At 46.7% G+C, this 23,393-nt stretch overlaps 1 protein-coding gene across 1 annotated transcript; it reads right to left on the bottom strand.

The window, feature by feature from the left end:
- Positions 1-1,367: 1,367 nt before the first annotated feature.
- LOC131699580 (uncharacterized) lies at positions 1,368-14,431 on the bottom strand. Its single transcript, XM_058996636.1, has 3 exons — positions 13,799-14,431; positions 12,377-13,267; positions 1,368-4,612 (listed from the first exon to the last, which is right to left on the bottom strand). The coding sequence occupies exon 3, from the start codon at positions 3,204-3,206 to the stop codon at positions 1,389-1,391; it is 1,818 nt and encodes a 605-aa protein (XP_058852619.1). The 5' UTR covers positions 3,207-4,612; positions 12,377-13,267; positions 13,799-14,431; the 3' UTR covers positions 1,368-1,388.
- Between the last annotated feature and the right edge of the window lie 8,962 nt (positions 14,432-23,393).

Here is a 23,393-nt window from a genome sequence, read left to right on the forward strand (position 1 = left end):
TTGTTTCAGGGCCTTGCAGTAGCTGAGTCTCAGTTCGATATTGTTTGGCTCTCTGTGTTTCTGGTTTGACAATTTTCTTAATTCTTTTCTGTTTGTTTTACACTCCATGTCAAACCATTTTTCATTTGATTTCTTTTTAGAATTAGTTTTTTTCTTGTTTGTTTTCTTGAGTTTTGATTTTGTTGCTGTTGTTTCGAATATAAAATTGATTTCTTTGATGGCCGAATTGATTCCATTTTTGTCTAATTTAAAAAATTTAGTTAGAAAGCTGTTTAGCATACTTTCTATTTCTGCACTATGAATTGTTTGTTTATATTCCTCAGCACTGCTTTGTGTCCACTTATAGGCTGGTTTAAGACCGTATAATTTGGCGGGTGGGGTCGGGTTTGAATTATTTAGTTTTGGGTTCGTTTTTAGATAAAGGACTGTTTGGCAGTGGTCTGATAGGGGGTTTTGTTGCCGGACTATAAATGCATTAATAGATTCTGGGTCCATGTCTGTGATAGCGTAGTCCACTACACTATTACCTAGAGCAGAGCTGTATGTATATCTGCCCTGAGAATCCCCTCTGATCCTGCCGTTAATGATGTACAGACCCAGGCCTTTACAGATATGCAGTACCTGCTTCCCACTCTTGTTCACCACACTGTCAAAACTATTCCTCTGTGTGGTGATGGGTGTGTGGTACAAAGAGGTCTGCTGTCCAATCACATGGCTGTTCCCCTCTGTGCTGATGTAGTCGACCTCTCTGCCGGTCCTGGCATTGAGATCTCCACACAGCAGCACAGCGCCCAGGGATTGGAAATGGCTAATTTCTGATTGTAAATTTTGGAAGCACCCCTCTCGGTGGTAGGGGGAGTCAATTGGTGGCATGTAAACTGCGCACAGGAATGTGTCAGATTGGGATTGGATGATTTTTTTTTCAATTTTGAGCCATAAATGTGTCTCTCCTCTTTTAATGGGAGAGACAATGTTTTTAAGTTCCTCTTTGTACCACACAATGATGCCCCCCGAGTCCCTGCCACGTTTGATGTGGGGGTTCTTTAGGGAGGGGACTATCAGTTCCCTGTATCCATTGGGACAGTGTGTAGACACGTCCGCACGACTCCATGTTTCATGGAGGATTATTACCTCCATGTTATTTATACTATTTACAAAGTCTGGGTCTGTGCTCTTCATTCCAAAGGTTGAGGAGCACAGACCCTGGATATTCCAGCTACTTATTTTAAATGATGCCATTTTTATTAACAAAAAATCTATGGTTTATAGTAGTAAAGAAATAAGAAGTGACAAAGTTTTACATATTCATATTTAAATTTGGTTATGATTTATATATTTATACTATATTATTGTTATTTTCCTTAATTTTGTGGTATACAGGTGATACATTAGCTAATTAGCTTAGTACAGATAAGGTTGAAGAGATGTCTTATCTCGTTCAGCTCCGTGCTGGTGGGGTTTCCTGGCCGACGGGACACGGCTGCAGCATAGCTGTGCTGCGGGGGCTGGGGGGAATGCGGGTGACGTGGGGGTCCCTGGCGTCGCTCCTGCTGATTGGCAGCTCTGTGGTGGGGGCGTGGCCTAGGGGGCTGGAGGGAATGCGGGGGGCGTGGGGGTCCCAGGCGCTGCTCCTGCTGACTGGCAGCTCTGTGGTGGGGGCGTGGCCTGGGGGGCTGGGGGATCCTAGGAGCTCGGGGGCAGCTGGGCGTGCTCCTGGTCTCGGTGTAGGGTGTGCTGGTGAGCTCTCGGCCCAGGGCGATGTCCTTGAGGGATTTAGCAAAAAGCTTCATGCCCTCTCTGTTGAGGTGCACCTGGTCGTACATGTGGTGGGGCCTGATGTGGTGGTGGTGTGCCAGGTGCACGCTGGGTAGCAGGGCGCAGCCCCGGGACACCTCTGTGTTGATGCTGTGGATGATGTGGAAGGGCACGTCCGCTCGGGGCAGCAGGGTGGACACGATGACTTTGGCGCTGGGGTATTCTCTGGCTGCTGTTTCTGCCACCTGCTGCACGGATTTGGCCACATCTCCTCTGTCTGCGCGCAGGTTGTTGGTGCCGGTGTGGATCACAATGTATTTCGGGCTCCTTTGTCTGTTTTTGGACAGGATTTGCAGGGCGCTCTGTGTCGTTGGGCACTTGATCTTGTCGACACTTCGGCCAGGGAAAAGTCGTCTTTCATCCAGGTACCTCCCGTTCGAATCTATTAGGATGAGCACCTCCGCACTGCCCTGCTGCTCCGACTGTGTGTTTGGGGCTGTCTGTGTGTCTGCCTGTGTGGCTGGTGTTGTGTGTGTGTTTGGGGCTGTCTGTGTGTCTGCCTGTGTGGCTGGTGTTGTGTGTGTGTTTGGGGCTGTCTTTGTGTCTGCCTGTGTGGCTGGTGTTGTGTGTGTGTTTAGGGCTGTCTGTGTGTCTGTCTGTGTGGCTGGTGTTGTGTGTGTGTTTGGGGCTGTCTGTGTGTCTGCCTGTGTGGCTGGTGTTGTGTGTGTGTTTGGGGCTGGCTGTGTGTCTGCCTGTGTGGCTGGTGTTGTATGTGTGTGTATTTGGGGCTGTCTGTGTGTCTGCCTGTATGGCTGGGGTTGTGTGTGAGTGTCTGGGTTGTCAGTGTGTGTGTCAGTGCAGTCCCGGCGGGTACTTTGTTGCTCTTGTGCTGCTGGTGTGCGGAGCTGGCTGCCTCTCAGTCCCTCCAGCTCTCTCTGCAGGCTCCTCAGCTCTCTGTGCTGTGCTGTCCTGGTCAGTTCCTCTCTCAGTCTCCGCAGCTCTGTCTTCATGGCCTGGTTGTCCTCCTCCAGTCCTCTCATCGCCGCTCTCAGCTCCTGAACCTCGGCCCTGTGTTCTGTCTTCAGCCTGTGCACCTCGTCCCTGAGCTGCTCTGATGGGCTGGCCTGGCTCAGGGTGGCCAGCTTGTGCTCAGTGTGTTCCCTGAACTCCGTGAACTGCAGCTCCAGCACTGACAGGCACTCCTTCAGGGCTCTGATGTTGCTGACCTGTCTGGGGGAGTCAGTGACAGGGCTGTGCTGGGGGTGGGGATGCTGGCTGCTGGGTTGTGCTGGGGATGGGGGGAGAGGCTGGGGGTTTGCAAGCTCTGGTATTGTCTTCGCTCTCTCCACACGCTCTCTCAATGCTGGGAAGCTGTGTTCAAACAGGTCCAGGCTGCTCTCTCTGCCCTGCACCATGACAGTACCATTGTGGTAGACATTGACAGTGAGCATGACGCTGTCAGCATCACTGTCCTCGAACACGGTCAGCTGCCTGCCTCTGCCGATGCCTCCCTTGCGGATGTTGCAGTAGGTGCTGCACAGCGCAGAGTGCCATGCACTGGGGTGCTCGGTGTAGAGCAGCAGGTTGCACTTGACCCTGCAGTTGTCCACTGTGGAGTAGTTTGCTATTAGAGTCTCTGGGGACTCCCTCAGCACTCTGTCTTTATAATTTTTTATAATTTTTCTCTCTCTCTCTCTCTCTCTCGTGTGGAGTGAGTGGGCGGAGTTTTGGAAGGTGTGTGAGAGCGGTCGAGGTTTGGTTTTCTTCTCTTTTCTATTCTTTACTGTCTTTTCTTCGGTTTTAAAAAACAGTTTTACAAAGTTTATTTTTCATTTTAAAAGTGTAGTTAAGGGAGGTGTTTTATTTGGTGTCGACTTTTGTGGCCGAAAGGTGAAGGCCGCTCCGGGGGGGGCTACCCCCCCGAACTACGCTTTTGAAAAATTAACTAGGAGACATGGAGTTAAAATTTCCCCGGAGCAGTTCTGCCCCTTGGAGAGGTGTGTGTTGGCAGTCAGGGAGATAGCTGGATGTGAGAATATCAAATCGGCTTCACGCATGAATGGAGCAATTGTCATTTTTCTCAAAACAACGGAGCTAGTACAGAAAGTAGTTGAGAATGGGGTTGTCTTAAACGACACGTTCACGCCAGTGCTGCCGCTATCAGCCCCGTCTCGGAAGATCACCATTTCAAATGTGCCGCCGTTTGTCCGAAATGAGATTCTGGAGAGGGAACTGGCGAGATACGGGCAGGTAATGTCCGGGATTAAGAGGATTCCTCTGGGGTGCAAAGCTCCACAACTGAAGCACATCGTCTCTTTCCGAAGGCAAGTATACATGATTTTAAATAATATTAATGATGACTTAAACATCTCTTTAAAGTTTAAAATTGATAATCATGATTACGTGTTTTTTGTAACTTCGGAGTCGATGAAGTGCTTCAGGTGTGGGAGCGAGGGGCACATTGTTAGAAACTGCCCGGAGCAGGAGGAGGAGGAGGAGGAGCGGGGTGCAGCCGGGGAGGGTGGTGAGACAGGGTCGGGGCCGCGGCCGAGACCGAGAGCACGGACTCGGCCACAGCCTCAGCCGAGGAGGGGAATAGCCCAGGTGGACACTGAGGTAGCGGGAGGCAGTGGCAGTAACAAATTGGGAAGGGCTGCTAGCGTCGCCAAGGGGGAAACAGAACTGATCCGGGGAAAAGACGCCCAAGGACAGCAGGTAGATGGTAGCGTTGAGGCAGAGGGAGGGGAGGAGGCTGGAAGCAGCACTGAAGGGGCTGCAGCGCGGGCTGCAGCCGAGGAAACAGAGACAGGTTTGATGGAAATTGGAGAAATCGGGGAGGAGATAGCACAGACGGAAGCTGAAAAAGAAAAGGATGGAGATTTTAAAATCCCAGGAAAAAAGAGGACAAGGAAAAGAAGCGGAGGAGTAATAGCTAAAAAACGTAATACAGAGGCAGAGGAAGGAGGTATTGTAGGTGTTGGAACGGGGGTAAAGGAGAGAGAGGCTGAAGGGAAAGGTGTAGAAGAAAGGAGACCCGCAACTCGGTGGAGTGTTTTAGCTGCGAGCAGCGTCACCGAGGAGTCCTCGGAGTCGGAGAGCGAGCGGGAGGGCGGCCTCACTGACTCGTCTCTGGCAGCGGAGTCCTCGGCTAGTCAGAGCGGATCGGGGCCGGCCGGGGGGTATGAGCTGGAAAAGGTTGTAAAACCCATTTCTGTTAATGTTGAGGAGGTTATTAAAGGACGTCTCCTTGTAGTGCGTGCAGTAATGGAGAAGACCTCACTCGTTTTTATTAACATTTATGCACCAACCGACGGAAAAGAAAGAGTTTTATTTTTAAAGGTTTTAGAGGAAACCCTTCTTAAATGTGAAGCGGAGGAGTATCTTTTTCTGGGTGGAGATTTTAATTGTACAGAAAATGACAAAGAGGACAGGAATCACGTAGAACCCCACACATTATCAGCCAGAGAGATGCGCCGTATAACAGGAAAGTGCGAGTTAAAAGATCTGTGGAAAACTTTGAATATTAACAAAAGACAGTACACATGGGTAAAAGCGAGGGGAGATAAGCTCTCTCTGGCCAGATTAGACCGTTTTTACTGTTTTAAACACCATTTTAGCGCTGTAAAGTCTTGTTTTATCACCCCTACTGGTTTGTCCGATCACTGTGTTTTAATAGTAACTGTTTTAAATTCCGGCAGTTAGAACGCGCAGCGCCTACTGGCATTTTAACACCCTATTAACCAATGATGCACATTTTAAAACCTGTTTTAATTTTTTCTGGCAGCAGTGGAGAAGGCAAAAGGCCAGTTTTAGTTCCCTGACACAGTGGTGGGATGTGGGGAAGGTGCAGATTCGCCAGCTCTGTCAGCAGTACACTGTGAGCGTTACAAGGGGCATCAATGAGTCAATGAGATCTTTGGAGAAGGACATTCTGGAGCTTCAGCAGGCTCTAGAGTCCACATCAAATAGTAGGCTTGTTGAGGATCTCAATGGAAAAAAAGCGTTACTCATTGACCTGCTGGACACAAAAGCACAGGGAGCGCTAACAAGATCAAGGTTCCAGAGTGTATCGCAGGTGGACGCCCCAACCAAATATTTCTTCAGCCTGGAGAAAAAACAGGGACAGAGCAAGCTGATCCACTGCCTACGTGCGGAGGATGGGAGGGAGCTGCAGGAGCCAGGAGAGATCCGCAGGAGAGCTGTGCAGTTTTACACAGAGCTGTTCTCCAGTCAGGTAGGAGGAGAAGACACAGCTAACACACACAACTTCCACCAAGGTCTGCCACAGGTCCTTGAAGAGGAGAGGAAGGGGCTGGAGAGAGCACTCTCTCTGCAGGAGCTCTCCACTGCCCTCAGTGGATTGAGCAACGGGAAAGCCCCTGGCATAGACGGCCTGCCCACAGAGTTCGATAAAACGTTCTGGAGTGAACTCGGGGAGGACCTCCTGGCGGTTTACAATGAAAGCCTGGCCAAAGGAGAGCTGCCACTTAGCTGCAGGAGGGCTGTGGTAACGCTGCTGCCAAAAAAGGGGGACCTGTGTGAGATAAAGAAATGGAGACCTGTCTCACTGTTATGTGTGGACTACAAGTTGCTGTCGAAGACCCTGGCCAGTCGGCTGAGGGATGTCCTGGGCTCAGTGATACACTCAGACCAGACCTACTGTGTGCCCGGCAGGTCAATCTTTGACAACATATTTTTGATTCGGGACATTTTGGAAGTCTCCAAGATATTTGGCTTAAATACTGGTCTGATTTCACTGGATCAGGAAAAGGCTTTTGACCGGGTTGAGCACCAGTATTTGTGGAGGACCATGCAGGCCTTCGGGTTCGGCCCTGTCTTCATAGCCATGACTCAGGTGCTCTATCGTGACATTCACAGTGTACTGAAGATAAACGGTGGGCTAAGTGCTCCTTTCAGAGTACAGAGGGGGGTTAGACAGGGCTGTGCACTGTCAGGCATGTTGTACTCCCTGGCCATCGAACCCCTGCTCCAAGAACTGCGTCGAGGGATCAGTGGACTGTCTATACCGCACTGCCCCGGCCCCCCTGTCACAGTGTCAGCGTACGCTGACGACCTCGTGGTGATGGTCAAGGGGGAGCAGGACATCAAGACACTGCACAGCACCCTTGTAGACTTTGAGACATTGTCCTCAGCCAAGGTGAACTGGAATAAAAGCTGTGCACTGCTGCTGGGGCAGTGGGAGGACTGCGGACCCCCAGCACTGCCTGGAGGGCTTCAATGGAGCAGGGGAGGATTCAAGTACTTGGGGGTGCACCTGGGGAACGACATCAGCGAGATAAAGAACTGGGAGGGGGTGCTGGAGGGAGTGAAGGGGCGACTGGGCAGGTGGTGCTGGCTGCTCCCGCAGCTCTCCTACAGAGGCAGAGCTCTGATTATTAACAACCTGGTGGCATCCACACTGTGGCACCGGCTGGTGTGTTTGGAACCACCGCAGGGGCTGCTGGAAGAGGTGCAGAAGGTGATGCTGGATTTCTTCTGGGACGGGTTGCACTGGCTAAGGAAAGGAGTGCTGTACCTGCCAAGGGAGAAAGGAGGTCAGGGTGTGATGGATGTGAGCAGCCGGGTCTCGGCTTTCCGACTGCAGTCAGTCCAGCGGCTGCTATATGGACCTGACTCACTGTTCTGGAGACTGCTGGCCTGCGCCCTGCTGAGGAGAGCAGGAGCGCTACAGCTGGATAAGCACCTGTTCCTAGTGGATTCCAGCCAGGTGGACTTGTCATTGCTCCCCACTTTCTACAGGAGCATGTTGAGGGCCTGGCGCCTTTTGAGGGTTGAGAGAGGGGAGGAGGCCCCCACTTTGCATTGGCTTCTGGAAGAGCCAATTGTAAACAACCCGCTCCTTGCTCCTCCAAGCACCGACGCCCCTGCATTGAACCACCAGCTAATCAGAGCTCGCCTCACGAAGCTGCGCCACCTGCTGGACCTGCGGCAGGGCTGCTGGCTGAGTGCGGAAAGGCTGAGTGCTGAGCTGGGAGTGCACTCAGTACGAAGAGTGGAGAGGTTTTTGAGCCGGCTCAGATCCGCTTTGTCTCCGGAGGGACGGCTGCTTCTGAAAGAGTTGTTCCAGGGACACCCTCTCCCTGATATCCCGCCCCCGTTCCCAGGCTTGCGAGTGTCTCCTGCTTTCAGGGAAGAAGCGGTGCCTCCAGGGCCGCTACTGGAAGCAGAGGGGTTGAGTGGGAGGCTTGTCTCAAGCATGGAGGGCAAAGCCCTGTACAGAGTTTGCGTGCTTGTTAAGCATCAGACCCAGCTAACCACACTCCCTGACACACCCTGGAGAGCCAGGCTGGAAGAGGAGGAGAGTACAGTGCCAGCCTGGAGCAGCTTGTATAAACCCCCCCCTCAATAAGAGAGCTGGGGATCTGCAGTGGAGGGTTTTACACATGATTGTTGCTGTCAATGCTTTTATCAGCATTATTAACCCCGGCGTGTCTGATTCCTGTCCGTTTTGTGCTCAGAGAGAGACCGTGTTTCATTGTTTTAGCGCATGCTCCCGATTAGCACCCATTTTTAGTCTTTTAGCTCAGTTTTTTACTGCTTTCAATTTAAATTTTAACATCACAGTTTTTATTTTTGGAAATGGGTATAGGAAGAAAACAAAAAGAATCGATCAGATTGTGAATTTCCTGGTGGGGCAGGCTAAGCTGGCTATTTATAAGACTAGAAAGAACAGAGTGCAGCGGGAGGGGAGTGATGATGTGCTGAGCATGTTTAAGATACTGGTGAAATGTAGGCTGAAAGTAGATTATGAGTTTTATAAAGTGTTGAAAGATCTTGGAAAATTTGAGGAATTGTGGTGTGTAAATGTGTGAATTAGAAGGAGTAAACTTACAAATTAATTTTTAACATAACGGATGGAAAAGAGGATCTGTGTTTTCTTTTTTGCATGGTGGTGGGGGAAAATAATTGTGGTTGTTTTTTGTCATTGAAAAAAAAAAAAATATATATATATATATATATATATACAGTATATGTATTAATGTATTGTTTTAATAATTAATTGAAAATAAAGGAAATTGAAAAGTCAAAAGTCTCTCTCTCTCTCGCTTGTGGGAGGAGCTTGCGGAGAGGCGGTAGCGTTTGAACGCTGGTGCGGTAGGAGAGTGTTTTCGCTACTATTTTTTTTGCAAATATCTATATTTATTTGTTAATTGTTTAGTTCGTTTATATATTTTTGTTTCGTTGTTTCGTCGTTTGTTTTACTGAGTAGTGTGTGTGTGTTGTGTGTGTGTAGGTCCCGTTATGGGATCTCACTCTGGAGGGCTGGGGGCTCTCAGCCGCCGACACGGGGTTAGCTGCTTGCCCGATGCCAGCGTGTCGGTGGAGGAGTGCCTGCTGGCAGTGGGAGAGGTGGTCGGGTGTGACAATATAGTGTCGGCATCCCGGATGAATAAAAGGTTTGTCGTATTTTTAAAAGAGGTATCGCTGATCAATCAACTAGTGGAGGAAGGTTTTTCGGTCAAAGGGGATTTTATCCAAGTATCCCCCTTAGTAACCCCTGTTACCAAGGTAATCATGACTAACGTGCCGCCGTTTTTAAAAAATGAGACCTTGGCAAATGAACTTGCCCGATATGGCAAACTGGTGTCCCCAATTAAAAATATACCTTTAGGGTGCAAAAATACAAATGTTAAGCACGTCCTGTCTTTTCGGAGACAGGCGTTTTTACTGCTGAATAACCTGGGGGAGGTGATTGATGTTGCTTGGAGCTTCAGTGTGGAAGGGACGGGGTGCTTAGTGTTTGTCAGCTCGGACACAATGCGGTGCTTTAACTGTGGGGAACAGGGACACCAGAGGAGAGCCTGCCCGAGAAAAAATAGAAATGAGGAAAGGCAGGAGCAGGGTACTGATGGCAGGGAGGAGGCTGGGGATGTTGGGGGTGAGCGGGAGGATGAGGCTGCTCCCCCATCGCAGCGCCAGCCAGAGTCTGCAGAGACCAGGGAGCCACCGAACGGGATGAAGCCGCCCACACCACAGCCGAGGCTGAAGAGACTCAGCCACGGTCCGTCACAAAATGAAGCTACTGAAAATGATGAGGGTTTTGTGATGGTAGCTAAAAAAAAACTAAAAAAAAAGAAAAACAAAGAAGCTGCAGATCTGCCAAATAGCGAGCGGGGAACGGAGCAGAGCCCTGAGCCTGTGCTGGAGGGGAGCCTGCAGTCTCAGGTAGGGGTGTCTGTCCCTCTTGACATGGAGGAAGAGGGGAGTGGCACGGCGACGGGCTTACAACCCGGCGCGGTGCAGCGCTCTTCTCTCTCTGAACCCCAGCAAGCGGAGGCAGAGGCAGCGGTGACGGCTGTGGCTGTGCTGGGAGGAGGAGAGGAGAGCGGCGCTGTAGAGGTGGAGAGAGCCGCGGAGGCGCTGGCAGTTGTGGACGGCAGAGCAGACAGCGATGTCAGAGCAGAGGAAATGGAGGGGGAGCTCTCTGACTCCTCGCTTATCTCTGACATCCCCGATAACGGGGAAAAAACTTTATACCCTAGATGAATTTAAACTGTTTATGGAAAGTACAAAAGGGAAAAGGGGGGTTGAAATTGAAAACTTCTTCCCCGATTTGAGGTTATTCCTCCACTCAGCACACATCGTTACACGAAAGGCAACATTAGAGGAGTTTGACCAGAAAAAAGGTACCGTCTTAAATATAAAATAATTACAAATAATTAAGAAAAAGATCGCTAATGATGCTAACCAATAATTTTATAATGGATACTTCTTTTAAGAATTGTTTTATTGTTGCTTGTTTTATTCTGTCAGTTTTATATTTTTTAGCCGCTATGGAAAAGTGCGTTTTTATTTCTTTTAACGTGAATGGCTGCAGACAGTCTTTTAAAAGAGCGCAGCTGTGTGAGCTTTTAGAGCAGAAGCGGGCGGGGGTCGCGCTGCTGCAGGAGACGCACTCAGACAGGGAGAATGAGGCGGCGTGGCTGGCAGAGTGGAGGGGGCCGTGTGTGCTGAGCCACGGCTCAAGCACCAGTGCGGGAGGGGCAATTTTATTTAAGCCCAGCCGTGGAGCAACAATTTTAGACATTGAAGAAATTGAAAAAGGGAGGTTACTTAAAGTAAGAGCAAGGTTGGGTGGTACTATATTTGTTTTTATTAATATTTATGCACCAAATAAAGGAAGGGAACGCATTTTAATTTTTACTAAATTAAAGCAAGCTCTTTTAAGTATTGATAATGATGATGTGGTTGTGGTGGGAGGAGATTAACTGCACTATTGATTTTACAATGGATAGAAAAAAATGAGGAACCCAATCCCCAATCCTCAAGTGAATTAGCTGCGGTTTTTCAGTTCAGTGGCCTGGTTGATGTCTGGAGGTGTCTGCATCCTAATGCAAGACAGTACACCTGGTCTCATTGTCGCTTACAACAAATATATAGAGCCAGGTTAGACCGCTTCTACACATCACACACTCATCTGAATAAATTTATTAAACCCAACATCATCCCCAGTAGCCTCTCTGACCACCACTGTCTGTTAGTTACAGTAATACTTACCACTGACTCTCAAAGCACCTCCTACTGGCATTTTAATTTAAAGTTATTACAGGACACAATTTTTGTAAAACAATTTAACGATTTCTGGAACATATGGAAAAAAGAAAAAACACTTTATAAAAATATGCGGCAGTGGTGGGACATTGGCAAAACGCAGATTAAAATCTTTTGCTAGCAGTACACACTCAATTCAACCGGGTCACTGAACGCAGCGGTGAGAGAGCTGGAGTTGAAAATTCTCCAGTTAGAGAGCAGCCTGGACACAGACCACCAGGAGCAGACCCTGCAAACCCTGAGAGAGCAGAAATACATGTTGGGCACCCTGCTGAAGGAAAGAGTGAAAGGGGCGCTGGTGCGCTCTCGCTTTATGGAGCTTAAAGACATGGACACCCCCTCCAGTTTCTTTTTTGGCTTGGAGAGGAGGAGAGCAGACAGCCGGCAGATGCACTGCATCCGGACGTCTTGCGGCAGGGAGCTGTACAGCCGGGAGGAGATCAGCAGGGAGGCAGTAAAATTCTATTCTGAACTATACAGCAAAGAGCCATGTGACCAGAAGGATACGGACCTGCTGCTCCAGGATTTGCCCACCCTGAGCGAGGAAGAACACAGCACCAATTAGATCAGCCGCTAACATATCAAGAGCTGACCACTGCTGTTACACAGCTTTCAAATGGAAAAACTCCTGGCATTGATGGACTGCCTGCTGAATTTTTTTAAAGTTTCTGGACTGTGATTGGTGAGGACTTTTTGCAGGTGCTGGGAGAGAGCCTCCGAGATAAAGAACTGCCCCTCAGCTGCAGGAGGGCAGTAATCACACTACTGCCCAAGAAAAGGAGACGTGTGCTTGCTAAAAAACTGGAGACCTGTTTCGCTTTTATGTTCCGATTTTAAAATAATTTCAAAATGTTTGGCCAATAGACTAAAAATGTGTATAAGAGCTGTAATTCACATGGACCAAACTTACTGCATACCGGGACGTTCCATTTTTGATAATTTGTTTTTAATTCGAGACTTTTTATCAATGGCTAATACATGTGATTTGAATGTGGGGCTGGTTTCTTTAGATCAGGAGAAAGCATTTGACAGGGTCGACCATACATACCTATTTAAAACCCTGGAAGTCTTCGGGTTTGGCCCTGTTTTTATTTCTTACATCCAGCTTTTATATTTGAATGTTTTTAGCATTTTAAAGATTAACAATGGGCTGAGTCAGCCCTTCCCAGTGTGCAGAGGTATTAGGCAGGGCTGCTCCCTGTCTGGAATGCTTTATTCACTGGCCATAGAGCCACTGCTGCACCTGCTGAGGGGCCGGCTGGTTGGCTGGGCAGTGCCCTCCTCACCCTCCCCTGTCACAGTGAAGGTGTCCGCTTATGCAGATGATGTGAACGTGTTTGTGTGCAGTGACGGATACATCAAGGCACTACAGCAGAGCCTGCACACATTCCAGAGAGCCTCTACAGCAAGAGTTAACTGGGCAAAGTTTGACACCTTCCTGTCAGGCAGTTGGCATGATTGCACCCCCCCTGTCCTGCCCGAGGCACTGAGATGGGACAGGACAGGTATAAAAGTGCTGGGAGTGTTTTTCGGAGTGGAGATATATATGCAGAAAAACTGGGAGGGCCTAGTGGGCAGGGTGAGGGGGCGGCTGCAGAGATGGAGGGGACTGCTGGCTCAGCTGTCCTTTAGGGGAAGGGTCCTGGTGATCAATAATCTGGTGGCTTCCATGCTGTGGCACAGGCTGGTGTGTCTGGGCCCTCCCCTGGGCATGGTGCAGGAGATTCAAAGAGTACTGTTGGAGTTTTTCTGGAGCGGGAGACATTGGCTGAGGCAAGCGGTCCTGTATCTACCCACTGATGAAGGGGGGCAGGGGCTGGTCAGCATTGCCAGCAGGGTGGTAGCCTTCAGACTGCAGGCGGTTCAGAGGCTCCTGTATGCTGGGGAGGAGGCTCATTGGAAGAAGCTGGCTTGTTTTTTCCTCAGCAGAGTAGGGGGGCTGGGGATAGATAAACACCTGTTTTTAATTGAGAGTACCAGACTAGCTAAAGTAGGTGTAACGCCCCTCCCACTCCTGTTAGTGTATGGAGTAAACAACACCTAACTCACTGTAAGTGGCAAGGCCTGGGTTCCCAATACTTATTTAAATTACAATTTGTCTGTTAGAATTATATGTGTACTGTTTCTTTAATGCGGTGCCTCCACCTATGTAAGGGACATCTAAATACACGTGCACCCCCTAATAGGAATTATTATCAACTATTAACCCCAGTATCCACTCACACAACACACACCAATAGAAATAAGTAAACAATTTACTCAAATAAATGCACAATAATAAAGTATTTTCAATAATAACATAAACACACAATAAACAAAGGCTAGGTATTAAAATAAATATAAGCAAAATAATATACAATCAATATTACAAATAATATATTTACTCTTAAATAATATGCGTTGCTATGCAAAATAATTAAACTCTTGCACTACAGTGGGCCCACACACACATGCACACACGTGTACTCACGTGTACTGAACACGTGCATCAGTATAAAAGAAATAACACGTTGCAGGCCTGAACCGTCGCTCGGGTACGTAGTGGCAATAATAAAAAAAACAAAATGCCCCTTCACTTATTTATGTCAAATAAGCAACAAAATTATACTTTCAAAAAATGGTTTTTTGAATGCAAGCAGTACTCACGACCAGCAACACAGTTCCGTTTCTTGCTTCCAAGGTAAGTTCGTAGAAGGACACAATAAACACAACGACAGCTGAAAAATCTTCTTTTCCAACGTGGCCAGAGGTACTCGGGGCTTTCTCCTGGTCACCCCGAGTGCTATCTGGGTCTCAGCAGCAGTTCCAGACGCCAGCAGAAAAGTAAATTAATAATAAACAAAAAAAGACTATACCATAAAATGGTGACTAATTTCTCTCTTGTGAAATTACAGGTAGATAGTACTGTCTACAGCAAACGTTTGGTTTACTGAAATATATTAGCCTCTTATACTCTGCTAATAAAATACAAAATATATCGTTTAGATAATATTTCTTTTACTATAAAACTTTTCTTTCACTCCCTCACATTGTGTCTGTTCCTTCACACTCTCTCGAACCTTCTTTCTCTCTCGCACATTGCGTCTGTCTCTCCTCACACTCTCGAACCTTCTTTTTCTCTCTCGCACAAACCCAATCAAAACGCTAAGTCCCACCCCCAAATTCCACTACCTGTTGGCTCATTGGTTCAGAGGGGAAACCTGTCCAATAGAATTGTGTTTAGGTGTAGCAAGTTAATAAATGTGATTCTGGTGCATTCTAACTATGTTACAAAAAATACAACATTTTTATTTAAAGGAATAGCGCAAATTTGCAGCAGGGCTACATCAGTCTCTCTTCTTTTTACTTGACTATTTTAGATGCCTGGAGGGCAGTGAGGGTAAAAAGAGATGAGGGGTCCCTGACAGGCAGGGCCCTGTTGGAGGAGACCTTATTTTTCAATCCGCTCTTCCCTGTACTTTTTTTTCAGTCAATGACGCTCTGTGCCAGTTTTGTGAGGGCAGGAGTGACCAGGCTGAGACACCTGATCAACTTTGAGCTCTCCTGCTGGCTGACTGCTACACAGCTGGCTGGGCGGCTGGGCGGCTGGGCTGGCACTCTGAGAGACTGGCTGAGAAAATGGTCAGTAAACTAAGGAGTTCTCTTTCCCCCGAGTTCAGGGAGGCTTTGAGGGAGGAGATGTCCAGCGGCACAGGGCAAAGACAAGACTTCATCTTTCCAGGGCTGCTAGTGTGTCCAGCAGTAGGTGAAGGAGAGGAGGATGTAGGTAACAAGGGAATGCTATTAAACTTAGGCACAGTTAAATATCTAACTCTTCATACAGCAGAAAGTAAGAAGATTTACCAGATGTGTGTGAAGGCATCATATTCACACCAGTTGAGGGGGTTGGTGGATTCAAGGTGGAGGGCATGTCTGGAGGTAAAGGAGGGGTGCAGGCCAGATGGAGGGTTCTGTATAAACTGCCTCTCACCAAGAGAGCGGGGGACCTGCAGTGGAGGATCCTGCACTGTATTGTGTCCACCAGCAGGTTTCTCCACAGAGTTGATGCTAGCATTAGCTCAGAGTGCTGTTTCTGCTCTGCAGAGGAAACAGTGTTTCACATGTATAGTGAGTGTGTCAGGCTAGGACCACTCTTCCATCTTCTACAAGAGCTCATGCAGGGCCTAGGCGAGGAGTTCATGAAAGAGCTTTTTATCTTTGGGGTTCCCTACAGTTTTAAAAAGAGAAACAGGTGTGTTTTAATTAATTTTATAATGGGTCAGGCAAAATTGGCCATTTTAAAATCCAGAAAGAACAGTATCTCTGGGGCCGGGCTGACTGATGTTGTAGTGCAGTTCAGGGTGCTGGTGGTCAGCCGGATAAGAGTGGATTTTGAATTTTTTAAACTCAATAATAACCCGGAGGACTTCCAGGAGAGGTGGTGTGTGGGAGACGCCTTGTGTGCTGTGAGTGAGGAGGGGGAGCTCCAGGAGAGGTGGTGTGTGGGAGACGCCTTGTGTGCTGTGAGTGAGGAGGGGGAGCTCCAGGAGAGGTGGTGTGTGGGAGACGCCTTGTGTGCTGTGAGTGAGGAGGGGGAGCTCCAGGAGAGGTGGTGTGTGGGAGACGCCTTGTGTGCTGTGAGTGAGGAGGGGGAGCTCCAGGAGAGGTGGTGTGTGGGAGACGCCTTGTGTGCTGTGAGTGAGGAGGGGGAGCTCCAGTTTTTGTTCTAGGTTTTAATTTAGTTTTTAATTTTATTTTTATTGTTTTACAATGTTTTTATTAATTTTCGCTTTAATCTGTTTTTAACAGAAAGAAAACACTGTTTTTTTAAATTGATATTTTTACAATCCTTTTTTTTGTTTAAAATCTACTTTTAAGGAGAACATGATGTATTTTAAGATTTTTTAATATTGATAAATCTTAATTTTGTTTGTGTTTTACCTTTATTGATTTTTAATGGATTTTAATTGGAATGTTTAATAAAAGGATCTTAAAAGTCAAAAGTCTCTCTCTCTCTCTCTCTCTCTCTCTCTCTCGTTGCATGCTGGGAGTCTGTGGTGAGCGAGTGAGTGGTGGCGGGAGTGTTTGAGTTTGTGTACGGTTTTGCTGTGCATGAAATTTATATTTTTTCTTTTTTCTTTGTTGTGTTTGTTTATTGTTAAAGTATTTGATTTTTATTTAGTTGTTTTGTTTTCGGGCCATTATGGCCTCGCTGGGAGGCAGATCACCTCCCAGCTTTTCATATGATTCTTTGACCAGGAGAAATGGGTTTAAGATTGTGTCGCAGGAGCAGGTGTCGGTAGAGGACTGTGCTTTGGCCGTAGGAAAGGAGGTAGGTTTCGAGAATATCATCTCTGCCTCAAGAATGAACAAGAGTATTGTGATGTTTTTAAAGACTGAAGCTCTTGTTAATGATATTGTGGAGACAGGGGTTACTGTGAAAGGCAGTTTTCTGCCTGTGCTTCCCCTTGCCTCTCCGGTTGTTAAAGTAACCATTTCAAATGTGCCTCCTTTTTTGAAAAATGAACTACTGATTAATGAACTAAGCCGGCATGGTAAAATCATGTCGGCAGTACGTAGAGTCCCGCTCGGCTCCAGCGCTCCGGAGTTAAAGCACGTCATGTCTTTCCGTAGACAGGTTTTTATGATTCTAAATGCTTTAGAAAATGATTTAAACCTTGCAATGAAGTTTAAAATTGAAGGCATAGACTATATGGTTTTTGCTTCTTCGGATTATATGCGCTGCTTTAACTGCGGAGCGCAGGGACATATAAGGAGGAACTGCAAGAAAGGGGAGGCTGGAGCCCGCAGCAGAGAGGAGGGTGGGGCGGACAGGCAGGAGACAGGGTCGGAGAACACAGAAGATGTTCACCGTGAGGGAGGTGAAGGAAAGGTGGTGATTAATGTTGACCCGGGTGAGGGAACATCTGGGTTGCAAGGTGCTCCTACTGGTAACAGCGGGGCGACCCTGGCGGAAAAGTTAGTTGTTAGTGAGACAGCAGGGGAAACTGCAGTGAATTCCCCAGCTGAAAGTGTTGATTTACAGCCTGCTCCTGTTGAGAGCAGCGGGGCGACCGTGGCGGAAAAGTTAGTTGTTAGTGAGACAGCGGGGGAGACTGCAGTGAAAACCCCCGCTGTAAATGTACCAGTCAGTAATATGATGAATATAGATGAAGATCAGGAGGGATTTAAGATGCCAAAAACTAGGAAAAAGAAAAGAGCGTTAAATTCATCTGAAAATTTGACAGTGCAAAAGAAAAAAGCGCTGGTCGGCATAGATAAGCAAAGAGCTGAGACGAGTGGGGCCGCAGTGGATCTCGGCGCTCTGTTGTCGCAGGCTTCTGCCCAGGCGGAGGAGTCTGTCTGCATTCAAGCACAGTCTCCTCGGCCGGCGAGCTTGCAGGTCTCTTGCAAGGACTCTCTGTTGAGTTCCGCAGCTGGTGAGACAGACTCTGACAGTGCAGGGGAAGGGGATTTTACTGATGATTCGCAAGTTGATGATAGCAGATTATATAGCGCTCAAAGCATAAAAGCTTTTCTAACTGAAACTAAAGGAAAAAGAAAAATTGTCATTGAGGATTTTTTTCCTGATTTGAAGCAGTTTGAATCAATGGGCAGGCTGATATTACAGAATGCCGGGTTAGCTGAGTTTAGTGAAGCTGAATGTTACAGACTAAAGAAATGGTTAAGTACTGTCCGTAGTGTTTTAAAATAAGTACCATGTTTAGTTTTTTGAAACTCCCCTTTTTCTCTGTTGTATTGTTATCTACTGTATGTTTTGTTCTTGTTTCTCTCTCCCCTTTTGCTTTCATGAACTCTTTAAAAATAGGTAGTCTCAATGTAAATGGTGTTCGTGGTTTAAATAAAAGAGAGGCAGTCTTTAAGTTTATTGAACAGAAAAAACTAACTGTTAGTTTCTTACAAGAGACGCATTCTGATATTTCTAATGAAATTGAATGGAGGAAAGAATGGAAGGGAGAAATTTGTTTTAGCCATGGGTCTAATTTAAGTGCAGGGGTAGCGATTTTATTTTCAGAATTTTTTAAACCTGATTATATTTTAAAGTAATTGATGTTTTTAGAGGCAGAATTTTAATGGTGGAGGCCAATTTTAAAAATAACTCTTTTATTTTTATTAATATATATGCTCCTAATAATGCTCAGGACAGGAGTGATATGTTTACTGTTCTTGATAAAATGCTGGCAGGCTGTGGGGCACAAGAGATTGTGATTATTGGGGGTGATTGGAATTGCACTGTGGATTATAAAGTAGATAGGAACAATTTGGAGCCCAGTCCACAATCAGCTAAACAGCTTCTTCACATCATTGAATCATACAATTTGGTAGATGTCTGGAGGAATGCAAATAGTACTGCTAGACAGTATACCTGGTTAAAACCTGGCCCTAATCTAATTTCAATGGCCAGGCTGGATAGATTTTATACTTCCAGACATCATTTAAATTTGATTAAAGGCTGTTTTATCTCCCCCAGTGGCCTGTCCGACCATTGCCTCATTACATTGTCCTTATTTCTTCCTTCTGTAAAAATGCATAGTGCCTATTGGCACTTTGATAATAGATTATTACAGGATGGGTATTTTAAAGATTGTTTTAAATATTTCTGGACTGAGTGGAAAAAAAGAAAATCTTGTTTTAAATCCCTGAGGCAGTGGTGGGACATAGGCAAGATCCAAATAAAGATCTTTTGTCAGCAGTACACTGAGAATGCTACAGGCAGCTTGAATGACTCTATGGAAAAGCTGGAGGTGGAGATTCTGGGGCTTTATAAAGATCTGGAATCTCAACCAAATAGCAGGCTGTTAGAAGACCTGAAATATAAAAAAACAGTCATTGGTTGACCTACTGGACATGAAGGTACAAGGAGCACTGGTCCGCGCACGGTTCCAGGGTTTGACAGAGGTGGACAAGCCAACAAAGTTCTTCTTTGGTTTGGAGAAGAAAGCAGCAAAGAGCAGGGTGATTCACTGTTTGAAAACCCCTGCAGGTCAGGTGATGGAGGACCCAGTGGAGATCTGTAGGTTTGCTACAGTTTTTTATAAAAACTTATTCGCAGCAGAAGCTGAGAGAAACGCACAAGAGATCAAGCTGTTCCTGCATGATCTCCCACAGATTCCACAGGAGGAGGCAGCAGACCTGGAACCCCTGCTTACATTTAATGAGCTCACTGATGCAATGCAGCAAATAAAAAACGGTAGAGCGCCGGGACTAGATGGGATCACCGTGGAATTTTACAAAGAATTCTGGGCTTTGCTGGGGTGGGAGCTGTACATGGTGCTGCTGGAGAGCATCAAGGAGGGGTTGCTGCCTCTGAGCTGTCGGCGGGCGGTGATCACCCTGCTCCCCAAGAAAGGAGATCTGAGTTACTTGAAGAACTGGAGGCCAGTGTCCATCCTCTGTCTCGACTATAAGATCCTGTCGAAAGACCTGGGGAACCGTTTGAAGAAAATCATGGAGTCAGCGGTCCAGTCAGATCAAACTTATTGTGTTCCTGGCAGGTCAATTTTTGACAATATTTACTTAATTCGAGACCTTTTGGCAGCCTCCAAGCTTTTCGGCTTTAAATCCGGTCTGATTTCCTTGGACCAGGAGAAAGCTTTTGACCGGGTCGATCACCAGTATTTGTTTAAGGTGTTAGAGGCCTTAGGGGTCGGTCTGCGCTTCATAGAGTTTGTTCAGTTGTTGTACTGTCGTGTTTTCAGTGTACTGAAGATTAATGGTGGCCTGAGTGAACCCATTCCAGTACAGAGAGGTATCAGGCAGGGCTGCCCCCTGTCTGGTATGCTCTACTCCCTTTCAATTGAACCCCTCCTACATAGGATTAGGCAGTTGTTGTCTGGCATCCCGATCCCCGCCAACCCTTCCCAGGCTGTCAAGGTCTCTGCCTATGCAGATGACCTGACAGTGTTTGTGTCCAGTAGGCAGGATGTGGAGATTCTGTGTGACTGTCAACGTCAGTTTGAGAAAGTCTCCTCTGCTAAGATTAACTGGAATAAAAGTAGTGCCCATTTGGTGGGGTCTTAGGGTGACGCTCGCCCCCCTGACCTCCCGGTAGGGCTACAGTGGAGCCACTCGGGCCCTAAGATCCTGGAGGTTTTCCTGGGCGAGGAGAGGGATCTCCAAAGAAATTGGGAGGGACTGTTAGAGAAGGTGAGGGGTCGGTTACAAGCCTGGCACTGGCTCCTGCCACAGCTGTCATTCAGAGGAAAGGTTCTAGTAATTAATAACCTGGTAGCCTCCATGCTGTGGCACAAATTAGCGTGTCTCGATCCCCCGCCCGTGCTTATTAAAGAAATACAGAAAATGCTGCTGCAGTTCTTCTGGCATGGGATGCACTGGGTAAGGAAGGGGATTCTGTACCTGCCCGTACAGGAAGGGGGGCAGGGTCTCATTGACATCAGCAGCAGGATCGCAACGTTTCGTCTGCAGGTCGCCCAGAGGTTCCTGTACCCCCCTGACCCCCCCTGCCCTGGATGCTGTTTGCAGCAGCTATCCTGCAGTGCGTGGGGAGACTTGGGTACGATAGACACTTGTTTATTTTGCATACACCAAGTTTGGATCTGTCTCTGCTCCCTCGGTTTTATAGGAGTGTTTTCAGTGCTTGGCAGCTTTTAAAGATTTCTAGGAATTTTAGTGATTTTAATTGTTTTTGGTTTTTAGAAGAGCCCTTAGTGTTTAATCCCAGTTTAAGAATAGAGCTTTTAAAGTCTAAAAGTTTTATTTCTTTACTAATTACAGCAGGCTTAAGAAAGGTGAGGGATTTTATTGATTTTAATAGTTTTAGCTGGATAAGTGCAGACACCCTATCTACTTGTCTAGGTTTCAGATCTGTAAGAGTCTTAACAAGTTTTCTTTCAGATTTGAGAGAGTCCCTCCCTCTTGCAGCAATAGAGAGAATAAATCAGTTTTTTCTCGAGCATTGTTGGCCAGACAGTGACACTAATTTCCCCTCTCTTTTAGTGTCCCCTGCTGTTACTCAGGATCCTGATAAACCAGGCCACCTACTGAACCTTAACAGCCTGTCTAGTCTCTCTCTCTCCACAGTGGATAAAAAGCAGCTGTATGAAGTCTGTGTAAAAGTACAACATTATCCACAGCTGCAGTCTCTCCCTGACACCCCGTGGAGAGAGCGTCTCACTGTGGAGGAGAGCGTGAGACCTGCCTGGCGAAGCCTCTATAAACTGCCGCTCCCCAAGAGGTCAGGGGATCTCCAGTGGAGGATCCTCCATGCCACTATTGCTACCAACGCCTTTTTGAATATCCTGGACCCTCAAGTGCGAGATCAATGCCCGTTCTGCACTGAGAGACAGTGTTTCATTATTTTCTTTACTGCCATAGATTACAGACGTTGTTTGCTGCACTGAAGAGAATCTTCTTTGATTTTTCCCTGGAGTTCTCTCACATTGTTTTCATCTTTGGGGTGCAGTACAGTCAGAAGCATAAGTACCGTTGCCAACTGGCAAATTTTCTGTTAGGGCAGGCCAAGCTGGCTATCCTGAAAAGTAGGAAGAGCCAGGTTGAGCATGGAAATGCACAGAGCGCTGTCTCAGTGTTCAAGACTCTCGTAATGTCCAGGATTAAACTTGATTTTTGTTTTTATAAAATGACTAAAGACTTGGACAAATTCATCTTGATTTGGGGTGTGGGTGGTGTGCTCTGTGATATTGAAAATGAGGAACTGTTTTTATATTTATAAAGGCTCTTTTAAATTTATGTTTTATTTTATTCCTGGGACATTTTTTAGTGTTTGTGGAATGAGAGGAGCTTTCTTGTTTTGTTAGTTTTCTTTATCTGATTTGTTTATTGTCTTCAAAATTTGTTAATAAAGGCTTGTTAAAAATCAAAAATCTCTCTCTCTCTCTCTCTCTCTCTCTGAGGATTGTGGGAGGGCTCTGCTGCGGCAGGGTTTGTGAGCTGTGTGAGAGCGGTAGTGGTGAATTTTATCGCCATTTACTTATATATTTATTTATTATATATTTATTAAACGTTTTTTAAAAGTATTTTTTTCTATTCTTAGTACTTTTTAAACGTTTTAGCCAGTGTGTGCCCGAAGATGGGCTCCCACTCCGGTGGGTTGGGGGGGCTTACTAGGCGCCACGGTTTTAAAGTTTTTTCCGAAAATAATGATTCTGTTGAAGATGTGCTGCTTGCCGTGGGGTGGGTGGTCGGTTTTGAAAAAATCAAATCCGCCTCACGGATGAACAAAGCTATAGTCGTTTTTCTTAATCAAGAAAATCTGGTTAACAAAATTGGTATCTGGTATTTTTATTGATTTTATTAATATTTATGCACCAAATGTTGGGGAGGAGAGGATTTTATTTTTTAAAAAGCTCAGGGGTTGCAGTACAGATAATTTCCTCGTGGTGGGGGGGGATTTTAATTGTACTATGGATTTTAATAAAGATAGAAACCACGGGGAACCCCATCCCCAATCTGTCAGGGAGCTGGCCACTGTATTAAATACTTTTGACCTGGTTGACATTTGGAGGATTTTTCATCCCACAAGTAGACAGTATACATGGATCAAATGCAATCAAAATCAGCTGTCAGGGGCACGCCTGGATAGGTTCTATACTCCACAGCAGCATATTAATAAATTCATTAAAAGCAGTATAGCACCCAGTAGCCTTTCTGATCATCATTTTGTTTCCGTCACTGTTTCACTACCAATCCAATCACATTCAAAATCATATTGGCACTTTAATAATAATCTGCTACAGGATAAAAACTTCACTGATTATTTCGAGTTGTTTTGGAAAAATTGGCAAAATGAAAAAACTAATTATAGTAGTTTACGACAGTGGTGGGATATAGGGAAGATTCAAATAAAACTTTTCTGTCAACAGTACACACTCAATGTCACCAGGTCAGTGGATGCAGTGGTCAGTGAGCTGGAGAGAGAGATTGTTGAGTTTGAGAGCCAGCTGGCCAGCGAGAGCGATGAGGGGGCGTATCGGGGCCTGCAGGAGAGGAGGCAGCTCCTGGGCAGCCTGCTGGAGAAGAAGGTGAAGGGCTCTCTGCTCAGAGCCCGCTTTACTGAGCTTAAAGATATGGACGCCCCCACAGCC

Source organism: Acipenser ruthenus, chromosome 23 (assembly GCF_902713425.1).
Source record: "Acipenser ruthenus chromosome 23, fAciRut3.2 maternal haplotype, whole genome shotgun sequence".
In the NCBI taxonomy this organism is placed as follows: Eukaryota; Metazoa; Chordata; class Actinopteri; order Acipenseriformes; family Acipenseridae; genus Acipenser; species Acipenser ruthenus.

What these genes read in the sequence shown, in the direction of transcription:
- LOC131699580 (XM_058996636.1), bottom strand. Translation starts at nt 3,206, where the DNA reads ATGCTCACTGTCAATGTCTACCACAATGGTACTGTCATGGTGCAGGGC.